The 19,269-nt window shown below is 33.1% G+C and overlaps 1 protein-coding gene across 1 annotated transcript in view; it reads left to right on the forward strand.

Moving 5' to 3' along the window:
- LOC134241634 (neural proliferation differentiation and control protein 1-like) overlaps window positions 1–16,436 on the forward strand; it is a 46,176-nt gene extending 29,740 nt beyond the window's left edge. The window contains exons 5-7 of the mRNA XM_062723666.1: window positions 8,861–9,028; window positions 9,646–9,745; window positions 14,715–16,436. Of these exons, the coding sequence (XP_062579650.1) occupies window positions 8,861–9,028; window positions 9,646–9,745; window positions 14,715–14,813 (367 nt within the window). The 3' untranslated portion in view covers window positions 14,814–16,436. The remainder of the gene's footprint in view (window positions 1–8,860; window positions 9,029–9,645; window positions 9,746–14,714) is intronic.
- Window positions 16,437–19,269: the final 2,833 nt, after the last annotated feature.

Here is a 19,269-nt window from a genome sequence, read left to right on the forward strand (position 1 = left end):
AAGAAGTCCAATGTTACATTAACTCAGTTATATATAATTTCAAAATCATCAAAGCAATTAATTGGAGGACCTGGTCCATGTTCAGGGAGATCAGGCTCAGTGTTTATGTGTGAAATATTTACAAAATAGTTATTAAATTCTTCTGCTTTATCAATTGGATGAACAAATATCCTACCATTCTAGATTTCAGAGGAGGAAAGTATTTTGTTTTTTAAATCAAAACAGATTTAGCAATTCGCCACCATTTACCTGGAGGAATAGTCTTATCGATAAGTTGAGAGGCCAGTTTCACTTTATAATCATTTCGAGCTTTTCGTACTAATTTGACTACCTCATTACGAATTTCTCTAAATTTTTTCCAGTGATTAGGATTATCTGTTTGTTTTGCTTTATGATGTATTCTATTTCTTTTGTATTTTTGTACGAATTACGTTCGTAATAAAAGGTTTATCAGAAAGTCAAAATGACTTTCAGGGATATATTTATCAACTAAGGTCATCAGTTTTAAATTAAAATTATTATTTACTTCATTAATATTCTCACAATAGAACACATCCTCATCCCATTTAACGTGATACATTTTTTCAAGCTTTGGTAGTCGGCTAAGTTATAGTTTCTTATAGTTCGTTTATATGCCTTTTGTTTGTAGGCCTTAAAAGATATATCAACTATGACTGGGGAATGTGAACTGCATATTGGTGCATTGACCTTTACAGTTTCTACTTTATTTACATCGTTTGTGAGGACTAAGTCTAGTTGGTTCAGTTACCACATTAGAGATGTTCAGCCTTTGTATGAGTTGTTTAAAGGTATTGTTACCTGCTGTTAACATATTTATTTAAAATCTCAAAAATATTGACATTTCAGTATCTAAAGCCTTTTCTATGGTATTAGAGAAGTTATTCCAATATTCAGAATTAGAATGAGGAGGTCTGAGATTACTCCAACTAAAAACTTTTATTCTGTGTACAAATCTCAACCCATATTACTTCAATATTAGGATCATTTATATCATTTCTATATATGTAATTTAATTTAGTAATCTTACAAAGCTACACCACCTCCATGTCTATTTCTGTTTTGGGGAGAGAGAGAGAGCATGAAAACCATTTATCAAAATTTCTTCATTACTAATATTGTCTTCATAAATGTGTTTCAGTTATTGCTATTATATCAAAAAAATCTCTGTCAATATATATCTTTGGCAACAAACTACATTCGTTATTATGCACAATAGTGATATTAGAAAAAAGTGATGGACCTGGATTACTTTCAATACATCCACAAAGTAGCAGTAGTTTTATGACAACAAGATTAAAATGATAATTGTTAAAAATGATGGAGTTGAGTAATACAGTAAGAAGAGGGTAAGAAGATACTTTTCGTCTGTAATATGTCTTTTGCTTAATCATATGATTATTAATAATACATTTAAGCTTAATCCATTTTTGAAGATCTGGATGTAACACACACGCACTCACAAAAAACAAAATGGAAAAGAGTACAAAAGGAAACCAAAGTAAACAATAGGCAAACAAAAAATAAGTGCAAAATAGAACACACAAAATGAAAGTAAACAAAAGTAACACGTGCACAAAAACATGATAATGGAAAAATAAGGATAAAATGAATATACAGAAAATGTTGAAAGCATAATTTGATAGAGCTTTAGCTAGAAGCATTAGAAACACTCCGCCGTGACGTGGAGTAACTATCTGTGGTTTGGATAAATTTAGAATTGGAAACTGTTTGTTCTAATAATAGAATATCGTAGAGCGCTTCGTCGACATGGATGATAACAGCTGACTTACGAAAACAGAGTGACGAGAAAAATGTCTATATAATATATAATAGCAATGAAATGGAAAGTTCTGCATGGCTTATAAGAAATACATGAGCATACTCACAAGTGAGTTGAGTTTCGATACGGTGTAGAATTCCTGGACTTCCTTGGGAGAGACAGACAAGTCGAGGCCCAATTTTAAAACTCATCCTCTCGTGTGATTGTCAATTGTCACGATCGTTTTCTCGTCAAGGAGTTTCAGTTTGATCCGGCCGTCGATTGTCCAGGTACTGTCTATTTTTTTTCCCGCATAAGTCTCCTGGTTGTAGTATACAACTTGGATCGTGAACTTGTGAGCGCTTCATTGATAAATATTTTACTCACATTGCTCGGATTATTGTTGTCGGTTTCAAGTTTTTCTTGTTTCTATAGACAAGATCACGGTCACGATAGCTAACAAAGCGCACGATGATATCTCTTCTTCGTTGTAGGGACCAACTCTATGAGATCTATCAATCATTGTATGATTATAATGGACATCAGTTCCCTGGAAAATAAGTTTGTTTATTACGTTTAGGACACATTTAAAGGGGATTCAAGTTTGTTCCGGAATGCCAGTGAATTTGAGGCAATTGCGACGTGAATATTGCTCCATGTCATCCATTCTTGTTTTTAGTTGGGTGATTTCATTTTCCATGGCAAATTTAGCCTGCACACAGCCTAAAAATTTTATTGACTCATGTTTAAAAAAATTTCTACGGCTTGTTTCACCTTTTGGTCGTCTCCAGAAAGCGTTCGATATCTTGCAATATTACACTTAAATTTTTTAAAGACGCATCTTCAAGTTTGTTCACTTGAGTCACCCATGTTGTCTAATGAGATGTCCCCTGATGAAATGGACAAGGCCTTTTGTTTGGCTGACCTGATTTGTACTTGTTAGAATTGCGATTATTGTTATTGGTTTTTCCCATTTTTTGTTTATTATTTGTTTATTTCAACAGCCACGAACATACCTTTAATGTACAGCACATTGGGTATTATCACAAGGTATCAGAAAAATGGCGGTGAACACTTTTCACACATCTGTATGCGCAAACAATGACATGGATAGGAGCAATAAAATACCAGGTTATTACACACTTTTTGCACACTGGACACTCAGAGGCATGTCCTGAACTGGTTAATCCATCTATTGATCCAAATTATGATTAATTCCAACCAAGAAATTATGAGATTTGAAGAGATAGTCACAGAGCTGAAAAAACACGTCAGACCATTGTACTGACCTCTGACCTTTTTTTTGAGAATTGTTTGAAGCCAGTGTTACATTAACTATTCAGAAATGACCAGTTATATATACATATATACAGAAGATGTATTGATTTTTAAAGAAGTTGTTGATTGAAACAGCAGGAATTGTCTGGGACTTATATGACTTTAGAAGCACTGCATATCTTCCTCATTTGTTTCAAGTTCTTTGAAAATGGTTGTTTATTACTCGGCATCTTTTTCTTCAGGAAACCTTCGTCACGCAAAACTATCATACATATTTTGAGTATAGAGCATTGGATTATTGATATTGATTGGGGCCGAGCTTAATTGCCTATTATTCCCTGATAATTGGCATCGATTCTGGCAGTGGCTTTCTGTAATTTGTGAAGGAATGTGTATCACAAAGTCAAACTGCATCAAATATTAATGTACAAAACAAGGGGAAAATTACTTAATCTCACTGCAGGCCTTGTCAGAACACACATCAAATTACCTCTCTATTTACTGGTTAGATACATTTTTTTCTGGATGTGGGTAATTATATATAGACCTATCAATGAGGGAGTAACGGGTAGAATGGAATCGATACTGGGGCTATAGGGAGACAATGAGATAGGAGAAGTGTCAGCACTATCAACAGTGTGTGGGGAGGACAGAAAGCAAATTAATCTCTATATTATTGATTACTGTCCCTGTAATTATTTGTCTCTGATTTGGCTACAGAGATGTTTTCAGTTGCATTCTCACTGAGCCATTCAAAAGCAGTTATTTATGGAATGAAGTAAAAATGGCCATAATATCTATATATGATCTTGTTTTGAATCTTTCAGCAAGCTGTTAACATTTATATTTTTTGGGAGAGAAAGCGAGAGAGAATGGGAGAACTAATTGAAAAAGTACAAGAAAAGCTCCTTCATAGAAGGTTTTGATGCTTTAATGCAAAAAAATCTCTGTAATATATATTTTGAATTTCATGATTTAATTCTTTTACGGTTAGCAAACTTGTCAAGATTTGTATGCTTTAGTATGTAAAACATCTGTATCCAGCAAAAGGAAACCTTAGAGGTTATTGTGTGATCAAGGACAAAGCATTGATTTTAAATATTCTGATTGGAATATGAAGTAGAGATAACTCATTTAATATGGCCATGGGGTGAAGTTAGTTTCCGGGCTACGTCGTAAGAGTTTCTCAAGCTGTTAGAAATGACTTTAGGCGATACAAGGTAAAATGAGCAAATGAACATTGAGCTGCCAAAAAAACCTGTTACTTAGTTCTCTTGTAAAGATGCCCTGAATAGTTATACATTTATTAATTAAGTTTTTGATTATTGAATAGAGGAAGAACAATGATTTGAGAAAATAAAAGGTATATTGGCCATGAAATTTGCCTACCGCACTGTGCGGATCATTAAAAGATATTATTCATTGTTTTTTAATTTTCATCAAAAAAAAAAAACATCTTTGAGAGAGATTACAGAGAATCTACAAAGGTAAATCGCAAATACCCAAGTAGAATATAATCCTATATCAATTCACGTATTATTATTATTAAATATTCATGGCATTTCAGTATTTTCACTCACCCTGTTAGTAGCAATTGTAAAATTATTTTTGTTCATTGCATATTGATGGCCTTTGGCAATGATATTTGACAAAAAATGTTATGTGATACTTGTGACCATTATTACCCCATTATTTTTGCTGGTTATCACTATAATTATAGAAAATGAACATCCCTGGCTAGAACATAATTAGTCTCTCTGCCCCTATGTGTAGTAGTTTGTGAATAGATTCTTTTTCTGTCATCATTCCGAGAGTGAGATTTGCTTTTACTATTGATATTGATTATTGTATGTTATTAAAGAAAGCAGAATTCCCTGCAGTACATTTGTTTTAGTCACATTCCTGATTGTTTGTACACTAATGATCAGCCTTACGTCATACTCATATCCTATTGATGAAATGATAAGGGTTTCTTTGTTCTTCCTTGTTGATATTGCTTTTAGTTCAGTAATTAATTTATCATGAAATTCATGTACATTCAATATTTTTTGTAAAGGATTTGTCAAAAACAGTAACCATCATAAAACAGTTGGAAATCTAACGATGGATTCTTTGTTACAAGATTTTTCAAACAAAATACAATCTCGTTGAGCAGAAAATAAGAATCAAACAAAATTTGGAAAAAAAAAAAAATCTTATGGTTTTGAGAAATTAATATTCAGTAATTGAAAATAGGAATAACGAGTATTCATGAAAGGTACAGATTTTTTTTTTCAGCATGTTACTACAATCTATGAAGCTATAAATGACATAGAAAGGGCTCTATTGATTATTGGAGTTGTGTATTCATGTCAACATATGGTCTTTTTAAACAATTTGTAGGACATCTTTAATGAAGGGGAAGATTGAGTCAATATTGGCAGTAAGATGACATTGATTGACTTTGATAGGTTAATTAAAGTATAGACACCCAGCAAGGACTGATGTGTCTGGAATTTCTCCTAAATATCACTGGTTTGACATGGTAAAAATATAACAATTTTTCAGTCAGTAGCAATATTTTTTATTATTTGTTTTAATATTGCTAATGTCTTTTTACCAATTTACTAATTTATGTTTTTAGAAAAGACATGTTACATGTTAGTAACTTTATTTTAATACGTCAGCATTTTTGTCCCCTGCTGATGATAAGATGGGGTGGGGGAGGGTTCCCTCTTTTTCTGAGAATAATTTCATGCTGTTGTTTCACTATATACAGGTTGTAATGCCATTTGGAAGTTGCTTGCCCCCCCCCCCCCACCCCTTCCACATTTTGTTGCTGTAGAATCAAACACTGGCAAAACCCAGCATTTGAAAAGTTTGAGTATTCTCCCCTCATCCTCCCCTTCACTATTACCACAGGGTAGGATTTTTCAATATTGGTTCTTTTTTTTTTCCATATCAGAATTTTAGAATGTTCTCCCTCCTCCCACTTAGAAAACATTTAATGACAAACATAATATTAAAAAAAATGCAGTCAATATTATACAATTATTGCTGTTTTTTAGGTCAATATGATGATTTAGACACCTGAGGAGTACAATGTTCACTGAGCCCGAAGGGCGAAGTGAATATTGTATGAAGGTGGCTAAATCACATGACCGCAAAAAACAGCAATAACTGTTTTATTATATGATTAAATGATAGCAAACTCCTAAAAGACTGTTTCTTTGCTTTAATTTAAAGTTTTAACAAGAAATTTCAACAAGAACGCATTTCAACAGAAAAAATGGAACAGGTCAGTAATTCCTTATATTGACCTGCAATAATTCCTTGTATTGACCTGGAACGTGCAGGTCAATACAATGTAGTATTTTTCTAACATAGTTGGATCTCAGCCAATCAGAGAGAAGGAAATTATGCAATCATATAATAAAATTATTTACTACTTCATTATTTTGCAATCTGCATAGTGCTCAACTCTTTTAAAATAGCAAAAATTTTGAACGGAAAAAAATTGAAAAGATTGTGTAAAGAAAAGAAAGACAACTCCTGTAGAAAGTGTAATGACCAGCTTCTTGGTGACAGCCAGAACTGGCTATTGATTATTTTAAATTGTATCTGCTTTCCTTGCTGATAATAAACTTCAAGGTGACGTGGGAGCATTGGGAATGGTCAGGAGCACACGTCAGAGAAATCCACATCTAATACAATATGGACACTTATATCACATACAGTGTCATAATCATGTACATCAATCATATAATATGATCTGTAACTTTAATCATATGGAGAGATCATCACCTGTTAAAAAGAAATGTGTTCTGTAATATGAGCAGGGCCTTGTGGGAGAAGGATAATGCCACTGATGGATTAAATTCTCATTGCTGCTCTCATTAATAAGACGCTGGATTGATAAACTATGTTCTGTTACCCCTGACTTACTTTTGAAATACGGGATGTTATAATTCCAGCTGTTTTTAAAGATTCAGTTTGGACTTTGATATCATGGTCTTTTTTTATATGCTGATGATCAGAGATAATAGACTTTAATGACAGTTATTTGTGATTATAAAAACATTCCTGTATGGATTTTGTGACAATATTTGATCATCTCTGCTGTTGACTAGATGTGTTTGGAGTTGTTGACTTATTGTGTACCTTGCCTACCGCGGTAGGTATACATTTGGATTGTTGATGAAATACATGTATTGCATACCTTGAATGTAGTGGTAGGAATTTGGAGTTTATCTCCCTTACTTTGATTGTCATGGAAGGTATAAATATGACGTTGTTGACATATCTTAGTTTGCTTGAAAAGATAGGTACATGTATACATTTGGAGTCATTGATTTATCTTTCATTGCCTGCCATGATAGTTGTTGTTGTTGGAGTTGTTAATGAATTATTGGTTATGTCTTGAGTTTCTGGTTTATAGCATACCTTGTCTGCCATATGCAGTAGGTGTACAAAAGGTATAACAATAATAATATATTATTGTAGAGGACATCTTTGTAAGAGACTGGTTCATTAAAAAAAAAACGTAAGGGCTCACAAATTGTTCCAAGCACTGTCTTCAAATTATTCTTAAGAAAAGGAAGAGGTTTCAGCTATCTAGTTGATGCCATGTTATTTGTTTTACTTCATTTTCAAATAACGCCCTTCGGGCTTTATAGTATTTGATCACGTGACCGACTTCATGTCATACCCCAATGAAACTCTAAAAATGATATCTTATTTCTTAATTAATGAGAAGATTTTATCAATATTAAAATATTTAATAATCTTAATTGGATAATCAGTCAGAAGGAGTTATGAACAGAAAGGCAATTCTGTACTCGATGATCACCCCAATTACACTACGTACATCTCATTCTGAATATTTGAATGTCATTGTGGATTATAGAACTTCTCAAATCCACTGATTACAGCACCCGGTAGAATTATTTTATGTTGTGTATGAGATGAATCCATTAGGGCAGAAAGAGGCCTATGGAACTCTCTGGTGCAGATGATTCCCAATGTTATCTTTAATAATTAGTGGAGTAATATGTTGTAAAACCCTAGCCTAAGGCACAGGCACTTTTATCACTTCCTATTTTCTTAAATGTAATGATCAATTTGTGTGTTAAATATAGCTAAATAATGCATTAAACTTGCACACATTTCTAAAGTGACCATCAAACATTTATAAAAAGTCAGAAGATATAATATTGTTGGGATCAAATTATTCAAAAGTATTATTGAGCATTTAGCTCCTTTTTCATGCAGTGTTAATCTCGTAGTTTCATATTATAAGCTGTCATGAGATACTGAATGATGTATAGCTGCTCTATGTTGTGACATAAGAACATGCTGTTTTTACTGTCATACAAGTATAGAAGTAAACAGTATTTAAAAGGCAGTACAGTTTGGTCCAGAACCTTATAAGTATGCATAAGTTTCCTAGAAATCCCACACCTCTGGAACTTGCTTGGTTGGTATTGAAGATGGTGTACATGAATTATTTCATATTTTTAAATTCCTTTAATTAATTAATAATTTTTGTAACTGTTGATGATGCAAACATTGAAAAGTTTTAACCATAATAATGATGGAAGAAGAAAAAAAAAATAGAAATTAAGGCAAATTTTCATAGTTGTTAAAGGAGCAGAATGATTGTAATGTGAGTATTTAAATGTTTTAAGACAACAAGAACAAAAACATCATCATAAATACCCTATTTCTTGTTATGTCTAACTGTATAACAACAGTATCTATCACAATGCAGGTAGCTGAAACATTTGAATTGGTATAATTTTCCTTTTTTTTTTTTTTTGACAGGTTACATAAGAATGTTAAGGCTGCCAGTGATGTGGATTACCCGGCGTACGGAGTTACTGGCCCTGCTAAGGAGAGGATGGGTCCCGGCCCCGGGGACAGAAAGCTGGCCCAGAGTGCTCAGATGTACCACTACCAGCATCAAAAGCAACAGATGATTGCTATGGAGAAGTAGGTTCTCATAACGAATTCACATTATTTATAAAGTTACTACAGACATATATGGTTTGGTTAACTTGTATAGTTGGAAATGCTAGTACATGTACAGTTTATGGAACAGGATGTTCTTTTATTGAAAAAAAAATCATTTTTACTTCAAACAACACACATCATAAATGTTCTTATGAATTCATGCTGATGTGAATATAAGTTTGTATTTAATTTACGGAGCTAATACTTTGTATTCAATTAACAGAGCTAATACTTTGTATTTAATTAACAGAGCTAATACTTTGTATATAATTAACAGAGCTAATACTTTGTATTTAATTAACAGAGCTAATACTTTGTATATAATTAACAGAGCTAATACTTTGAATATGATTAACAGAGCTAATACTTTGTATATAATTAACAAAGCTAATACTTTGTATTAACAGAGCTAATACTTTGTATATAATTAACAGAGCTAATACTTTGTATTGAATTAACAGAGCTAATACTTTGTATTTAATTAACAGAGCTAATACATTGTATATAATTAACAGAGCTAATACTTTGTATTGAATTAACAGAGCTAATACTTTGTATTTAATTAACAGAGCTAATACATTGTATATAATTAACAGAGCTAATGGGGAGATGAAGAACGAAGCTTCAGAGGAGGAGTCGGATGAGGAGAATGAGGAGGGGGACTACACGGTGTACGAGTGTCCGGGGCTGGCTCCGGTACGTAGATCCCAGACTTAGTAGGACAGGAGTCTCAGTCGCATAGGATAGGACTCGTAACTCTCATACTAGGATAAGACTTGCATTTCTGTCTCATAGGATAAGACTCGGATTTCTGTCTCACAGGATGACTTGCATTTCTTTCATAGGATATGACTCGAATTTCTTTCTCATAGGATAAGACTGGAATTTTCTGTCATAGGATATAACTTAGATTTATGTCTCATAGGATAAGACACATATTTTTGCTTCAAAGTTTTTGTCTTGTAGAATAAGACTCTTAATTCTGTCATATGATAATTCTAGCATTTCTGTCTCAGAATATAAGTCATAATTGTGTCATGTATTTTAATCGTGGAAGAATAAGATTCACAATTTTTTCCAAAGATATAACTCATACATGTAATTCTGTATTGTTTGAAAATATATAAACAGATAAAACTATTATAAACCCCAATAACATTTTCAAAATTATTAGGGCCCCGCAAGGATTTGCGGGTGCCCTATAGTAATCACTCTGTCTGTCCATGTCATTCTTCCGTCCACAAATTTTCTGTTTTTTCCTAATAACTTTTTTTATGGTTGACCAATTAAGTTCAGATTTGGTATGGTAGTTCAGTAGGCAGAGAGACATATTTTGATGCTAAGTTTGTTTCTCTATGTCCTCTGGTTTGGAGCTGGGGTGGTGGGGTAGATTCCTTAACTTTATATAAGAATGAATTGGCAAAGAGAGATAACTGCTGAAGATGTTCCCATTGTAAACTGAATACTGCAATGAGTCCATTGGGATTAATTAGCTTTCCTCCTGAAGAAAATCCAAAGCATTATCTTTACCTGTCACATTGAGATGAATTACCACCTCTGTTTGCAAATGAAATTTGTAGTCAATTTGGAATGCTATGAAAACTCTGAAACATGGAGTTAAGTATAAATGTTTAAACTTTATTTTTGTTAAAATATCCTACACAATGAGTTCTGATTTCATTGAATTCTAAAAATACATGTATTTGCTTTGTGTAAATTCAAGAATATTATTATCAGTTTTTAAGGTACCTTGATAAAAACCTCATTCTATCATTAATGAAAAAGGTCTTCTTGTAAATTTAAATGAAAATGGGTGCGTTCACAGTTCTACCATTAGTACCAACTTTCAATATACCGGGTGCGTTCAGAGTACTGCCGTTGGCTAACAAAAGTTACCGATGGTAGAATTTCTCACCATTGGTAAGCCAATGGTACCAAAGTTTGCACAAAAAATTTACCATAGGTAGATTTTTCTGCAGACAAACTAGAGCTCTGTTAGCGATGGTAACTTTTTTAATGACGTCAAACAAAATGGCGGGTACTGATCAAGTTGGTCCTACTAAACAGAGAACCCGAGAGATCTCTAGGTTTACGGGGCGGTATTTGGTAAATTTTAATAAATTTTATGCTTATTTTAGTTCATTTTTACTCTATAAATCGTTTTCTATCTATAAAATTAATATTAACAAGATTATTCTATGAAAGTTATCCCTCGGGGAAAAAGTTGAAAAAGTAACAAATCATGTAATGTTTTTACCACACCTAATCACTAATATACATAAACTCTGTGTATATAGGTGTGAAACGTCTTTTTTAAATGTGGTTTTTCTTGACTGAAAGTTTCAGAATATTTATTTTAATAACTTTTAAGTGTATTTAATGTTAGCTGCAGATCTGTAGCGTTATGGTTTTATATATTTGTCTTTGACCATAACGCTACAGATCCCGTAGTGCAAAAAAGGTGCAATTTACGGCGCAATATTTTTTGCGCTCTTTTGGGGGAGAATTTCTCAACTTTCCAGCATAGGTCAATCAACTACCTTTCAACCCCTAATTCTAGACACATTATTTAACTAATACGTATATTTCATCCATCTCCCAATCCTTTATAGTCGTCTCTACAAGTGATAAACTCGCTTGATTAAAATTATTTTTTAGATTACCGAAAATGCACTTCAAGCGAGTTTATTGATTGTAGAGACAATTATAAATGGTTGAGAGGTGGATAAACTATACATATTGGCTACAGAATGTGTCTAGAGTTAGGGAGTGAAAGGTAGTTGATTGACCAATCCTAGAAAGTGGAGAAATTTTCCCCAAAAGAGCGCAAAAAATATTGCGCCGTAAATTGCACCTTTTTTGCATTACGGGATCTGTAGCGTTATGGTCAAAGACAAATATATAAAACCATAACGCTACAGATCTGCAGCTAATTTAATGTAAAATCAAAATTTTATTAATTTAATTATTTTACATTTGAGTCGATTTGACAATCAGGAAGACGAGTTGGAGAAAAATTCTGTTGCGGAGAAGTACTTTACTAAAAAGTATTTTTGAAGGCATTTTTTTTTTTGCTGCAAAATGATGCATGAAGCAAGAATAAAACTCTTGGTTTTTCTTCTAAGAAATCTGTCAATGTTAACAATGGTATACACCAATGTCACAAAAGGTACACCAATGGTGCCATTGTTAACATTGGTGAGTTTCCTACCAACTCTACCCAAAACTCGTTCAAAGTACATATGGGTCCAATGGTACCAACGGTACAAATTGTTACCATTGGCAAAGAGGTGATGGTACCACTGGAAATACTCTGAACGCACCCGTTATTGGTGCAATAATTTGACAATGGTACCAACTGTACCAATAAACCCTGAACGGATATTGGCATACAAATGTAACGATTTTACCAATGTTACCAATGGGAGTCCAATGGAAACGTTGGTAATACTGAATTATAGATTTCTTTGTCTTCTAATTTATTGGCACATGCCAGAATCGCAAGAAAATCATAGCAGACTCATAGCCGAGAAACAAACCACATCAGGATCACACTTCTTTAGTTGCCATAACTATAAGTTTTATATCATCCATTTACTGGATCATGTCTAAATCATACTTCAAAATCATGAATTAAAGTATTTGATATGATTTTTATGTGATTTTGGCATGATTTGTTAAAAAGGCTTCGTTTATATCAATGTGAATCCGGGATCCAAGTCTTTCTAGCTTGTAGCCATGTCGATAACTAGCTGTGACGTCATTTACCAACATTAACCACACAATGGGTGCGTTCAGAATACTACCGTTGGCTGACAAAAGTTACCGCTGGTAGAATTTTTAACCAATGGTAAGCCAATGGTACCAAAGTTTGCCGCAAAAATTTACCATAGGTAGATTTTTCTGCAGACAAACTAGGGCTCTGTTAGCGATGGTAACTTTTTTAATGACGTCAAACAAAATGGCGGGTACTGATCAAGTCGGTCCTACTAAACAGAAAACCCGAGAGATCTCTAGGTTTACCGGGCGGTATTTGGTAAATTCTAATAAATTTTATGCATAATTGAGTTCATTTTTACTCTATAAATTGTTTTCTATCTATAAAATTAATAACAAGATTATTCTATGAAAGTTTTCCCTGGGGAAAAAAATTGAAAAAGTAACGAATCATTGTAATGTTTTTACCACACCTATATGCATAAACTCTATGTATGTAGGTGTGAAACGTCTTTTTTAAATTAGGGAATAACTATCTTCTAATTTGGTATTTGCGACCGTTAATGCTGATTTAACGGTCGCAAACTGAGTTTTACCGGCGACGAGTAAGCGGAGCCGGTAAAACGGATGTTTGCGACCGTTAAATCAGCATTAACGGTCGCAAATACCAAATTAAAAGTTTAGTTATTCCCATTCTAATGCAATTCATGCATTTTGTTTGTTGTTTACGTCTTATTTTGTTGAATTTTGTTACATGAAATACGTCACGGAGCATTGTATTTTTGCGTCGCTCTATTATGACGTAACAATGTAAAAGCTTTCACGCTCGTTAATGCTCGTTTTACTGCTTCAAACACCAGTGCATTAGCCAATCAAGAAGTGTTTTACAAAGCAATTGCATTAGAATGTGGTTTTTCTTGACTGAAAGTTTCAGAATCTTTATTTTAATAAATTTCAAGTCTATTTAATGTAAAATAAAAATTTTATTGATTTAATTATTTTACATTTGACAATTCGGAATACAATTTGGAGAAAATTCTGTTGTGTAGAAGTACTTTACAGTACTAAAAAGTATTACTGAAAGCATTCTCTTGCTACAAAATGATTCATGAATCAAGAATAATAATCTTGGTTTGACATTTTCTTTTAATGAATCTGTCAGTGTTAACAATGGTATACACCAATGTCACAAATGGTACACCAATGGTGCCGTTGTTAACATTGGTGAGTTTTCTACCAACTCTACCCAAAAATCGTTCAGAGTACATAGGGATCCAAAGGTAACAATGGTACAAATTGTTACCATTGGCAAAGAGGTGATGGTACCATTGGAAATACTCTGAACGCACCCTCTAGGTTGTCTGCAGAAAAATATACCATTGGCAAAAAACATTGGTACCAGTGGCATGCCAATGGTAATTAATTTTACCAACGGTAACTTTTGTCTACCAACGGCAGAACTGTGAACGCACCCAATGATGAGAGAGAAGTACAATTAATCCCTTGGGATTAATTATCTAGCCACTAGCCAGATTAGCCTGCTGCAGAAAATTTGGAAGGCTTATCTTTAGCTGTCACTTTAAGATTAATGAAAACCTTTTTCTGCATTTGCTGTTTGTTTTGAAGTTAAGGTCAAGCCTTCATGATATTTGCATTCATTGAAGGAACATATAGGGTTATTCTAAATTGTTTTGAATCATTCCGCAAGCTGCACCCTTATAATTCTATCCCATGGCGGGGCCCTTGCTGACTGGTCAGTTTTCTAGTTGGGTTCATATAAAAGTTCAGTCAAAAGATGTACTTGTAATAGTATACGTTATGTGATAAAGAGGTATGAATTGCAAATACATAATCCAGATGTAAAATTTAAGTACCATATTATTTATACAACTAATGTAAGAGGTAGAAAAAGTTGTGTTTGACATACTCTTGTTTATTTTACTTTCAGCCGGGCGAGGTGATGGAGGTCAGGAACCCCATGTTTTCAGCAGAGACACCTACAGGAACACAGCCAACACACGCTCCTCAGGATCCCCCCCAACAGTAGATCCACCACTCTCTTCTCTGACACTTAATCATAAGCCAAAAACTGAAAATTAAAAAAAAATGTTCATTTGATTGTCATTGGCTGGTTTGTCCCATCATAATTTTTGCAACAGATACTTTTCATGAATATAATTTTGCTTGACCAGTGTTTCATTGATTCGTAATAATTCTTGGGAAACTCTTAGTGTACCATCTTATAGATAAAGACAAACATATTGATGTAGTGTTGGTGAAATGGGGTCAATTTTATCTTCTTTATGTTGTGTATAGTGCTCATTGTATTGAAAATTTTAGAACTGAACTTCAGATGATAACTTATTTTATTATTGAACTTTCATCATTGCATTTTATTATGATACGCAATATATATAAGATTGGGGAAAAAATAATTTTCAAATGAAAATGTTCATCACTTGTTATTTACATAATGGGTAATTAATTGTTAATTTCTAACAGTCTTTCAAGGATGTTTACAGGTTGTTATTATAGATCATGTGACAAATTATACTGACTATCAGCATTTCTTTATTTGATTTATTGTTGATCTGCTTTATTTAGAAAAATGCTTTAAAATGATTTGTATATTTGAAAGAAAAAAATTGATTGGGAACTGAAAAAAAAATTACCAGATAAAAAAAAAAACAGAGAAAAAGGGACTGAAAGTTTAATTCCATGCTTGATGATATGGAGAAATGTCATTTTTGTTGGTGCCCGGTTTTGTATTTTAATATTTATATATTTTATTTATTTGTTATCCATCAGAAATGATGGACACCATGATTTTATGACTAGAAATTTTCAATCAGATAGTCATTCAATTTGTATTTAAACACAAACAGGCTCATTGAAAAGAAATCCAATATCTTTTAAGATCTCTTTCTTATATGCATTCCTTTTGTGCATCTTATAATGATTTCGGAGAATATTTATTTTGTTTACTTCATTATTTTACATTCCACATTTTTTTCTCAACAAATTATGATCTGATATAGTATATCATGATATTAATCTTCAAAAGTAAATTTTGTAAGTTTGTAAAAAAGACTTGACCATATCACATGTAGATCATGCCAAAAGTTACTGTCAAACTGTCAATGTGTTTTATCTACTGCAACATAATATTTCTTTGATTATGATATTGCAATATTCAGTAGAAAGTGCAATAACATATTCTTTTTGGGTTTTGGTCAGTGAAAAAAAAAATGTTGTGTAATTCAAGCTACAGGTTGGTTTGGGAAAAGACAATAGTCGTTGATTGGTCAACATTGTTGACTGGTTTGTCTTTTGCCAAGTCAACTAAGAAGATCGTTGTGGCAGTCTAATGTTGTTAGATTTAGGTCGTCATCACAGGTTTCATTTCATATGTCAACAACTGAAAATTTTCTCTCCAAAGTTTATAGTGTTATTGATTTAGAAATCTCCAAAGCAAAAGAAAAATTTACCATTACAGAGCATTTTATTTTAGGCTGAGAACATTTCTGTATAGTTATTCATAGACAAGAGCAGTTTAAGTATTTGGATTCAGATTTGGTATTTTACAAAGTGAGCTTATTAATAAAATTGAAATACATATGTATTAGATTTGTGTAATTTTCCACATATGAAATAAAACTTTTGAACCAAGCATATCTTGTCTTTTTTGAATAAAAAGGATTTTATAATAAATGGAGAGTTGGATATTTGCTGAGGGTTGTACATGTATCAAACAGTGATAAAGAAGTTGGTGAAATAAGGTGTAACTTGTTAGCAGTATACAGAGCAAAATGACCTCCTTTACAGGAACTGCTGACTGCCTAATGTCTGAGATATACATAGATGTTTTTGAAGGAACTAGTTTTTGTAGGAAATACAAAGTGTCTTAGATGAGTGATTTATTGAAGAAACTACTGATTGACTAAGGTGATGCAGTTTTTGTAGGAACTACTAAAGTAAGATGAAGATGTGATTAAGATGGATTTTTGAAGGAACTTCAATTAAAGTGACTGGGATGCAGATTTTTTAGTTACTACTGAATGTCTAAGATGAAGGAGTTGTAGTCAAGACTACTTGGTGATTGAGATGTAGAAGTGTTTGCAGGGACTACAAAGAGCTGGAAATATGAAGGAGTTTTGAAGGAACTACTGAATGACGAAAAAGAGGAAGTTATCAGTTTTTTTTAAAAAAACAATTGAGTGATGGAGATGAATGAGTATCTGTAGGGATTCCTGGGTGATTGAGACATAGAATTTTTTTGTAGGAACTTCTGTTTTTAAGAACTACTGAATTTCTGAGATGGAGGAGTTTTTGTAGAATAAACTGAGGGTGTGAAGTGAAGGAGTTTTAATAGGAACTAATAAGTGATTGAGATGAAGATGATTTTGTAGGAACTACTGGGTGTCTGAGATGAGGGAGTTTTATAAGGACTTCTGAATGAATAATTTTTTTAGGAACAACTTAATTCTAAAATAATTGAGTTATTGGAGGAACTAACAAGTGTCTAAGATGAAGGAGTTACTTGTAGGAACTACTGAATGACTAACTTATAAAGGTGATCCACTTTTTGTAGGTCTGAGGTGAAGGAGTTTTGTAGGAACCAATGAGTGTCTGAGATGAAGGAGTTTTGTAGGAACTACTGAATGTCTGAGATGATGGAGTTTTGTAGGAATGATTGAGTGTCTGAAATGAAGGAGTTTTTAGGAACTACTGAATGTCTGAGATGAAGGAGTTTTGTGGGAACTACTGAGAGTCTGAAATGAAGGAGATTTGTAGGAATTACCAAATGTCTGAGATGAGTTTTGTAGAAATGACTGAGTGACTGAGAAAAAGGAGTTTTGTAGGAATTAACGAATGTCTGAAATGAAGGAGATTTGTAGGAATATTACCGAATGTCTGAGATGAAGGAGTTTTGTAGGAACTAATGAGTGTCTGAAATGAAGGAGTTTTGTAGGAACTTAACTGTATGTCTGAGATGAAGGAGTTTTGTAGGAACTTAACTGTGTGTCTGAAATGAAAGAGTTTTTTGTAGGAACCAATGGGTGTCTGAAATGAAGGAGTTTTTTTGTATAGGAATGAATGAGTGACTGAGATGAAGGAGTTTTGTAGGAATTATCGAATGTCTGAAATGAAAGAGATATGTAGGAATATTACCGAATGACTGAGATGAAGGAGTTTTGCAGGAACCAATGAGTGTCTGAAATGAGGGAGTTTTGTAGGAACTACTGAGTGTCTGAAATGAGGGAGTTTTGTAGGAACTACTGAGTGTCTGAAATGAAGGATTTTTGCAGGAACCAATGAGTGTCTGAAATGAGGGAGTTTTGTAGGAATGACTGAGTGTCTGAAATGAAGGAGTTTTGTAGGAATGACTGAGTGGCTGAAATGAAGGAGTTATGAAGGAATTACTGAGTGGCTGAAATGAAGGAGTTTTTGTAGGAATTACCAAGTGTCTGAGATGAAGGAGTTTTTTTGTTGGAACTACGATGTGTCTGGGGAATTTCCAAGAATGTCTGTGAAGTTGATATGGACATTAAAATAAAATCTTCAAATAATTATTTCTGTGGGCATTTTGCATTGGTTCATCTCTTTTGTATTTTTTCAGGAAGACACAGGTCACATTTGGAACGACGTTCATCTGCAAAGAGGCACTAAGCATGATACATTTTTTCAGGTACATAGTATATGCTTGTAGATCTACCCCTTTTTTTCTTAAACTTATATGTTGCTATAGCATTTTACACGGCAATATATAATTTAATAAAACTTATTTGGAAAATTATTGGAACTACTCGTATGAATTTCGGGACGCGTTTGATTGACACATTCTCACATTTCCGCGTTCATCTGCAAAGAGGCACTAAGTATGATATATTTTTTCAGGCACATAATATATGCTTGCAGATCTCCCCCTTTTTTCTTAAACTTATATGTTGCTATAGCATTTTACACGGCAATATATAATTTAATAAAACTTATTTGGAAAATTATTTGGAACTACTCGTACGAATCTCGGGACGCGTTTGATTGACTCATTCTTGCAATTTCACAAAATAAACTCTAAAGTTTTTTTTCTTTTTTAGAAAAGTCGAAATTTTGTTGTGTACTATTAAACAATATAAAAATTATTATCCAGAAAATTCAGGGTAGAAAAGTGAGAAAGCAAAACCAATTCACCAGTATTGTCAGTCCATGATCAGTGATGTGTGCAGAGTTGGACAAATTGGACACACCCAGAGAAACGTGTTAAAGCTGTTTTTGTACACAAGCATCTTCGCTATAGAAGATGGTACACAAGGTTCGGACTCTTTTATAATAATTGTTAATGTTGGGAAAGGAAGTTTGAACCTAAAGACCACCAACATATTAAGACTACCTAATCATACTTCAACTGGGGCACTTTTTCATTAATTAACGTTATACAATGTATACAGTGAGGCTTCTCCCATCACTTTAGAATAAAAATACACAAGATATGGAAAAAAAAC

The sequence above is a fragment of the Saccostrea cucullata genome, unplaced genomic scaffold (genome assembly GCF_032062105.1).
Source record: "Saccostrea cucullata isolate Sc308-1 unplaced genomic scaffold, CSIRO_AGI_Scuc_v1 ctg267, whole genome shotgun sequence".
In the NCBI taxonomy this organism is placed as follows: Eukaryota; Metazoa; Mollusca; class Bivalvia; order Ostreida; family Ostreidae; genus Saccostrea; species Saccostrea cuccullata.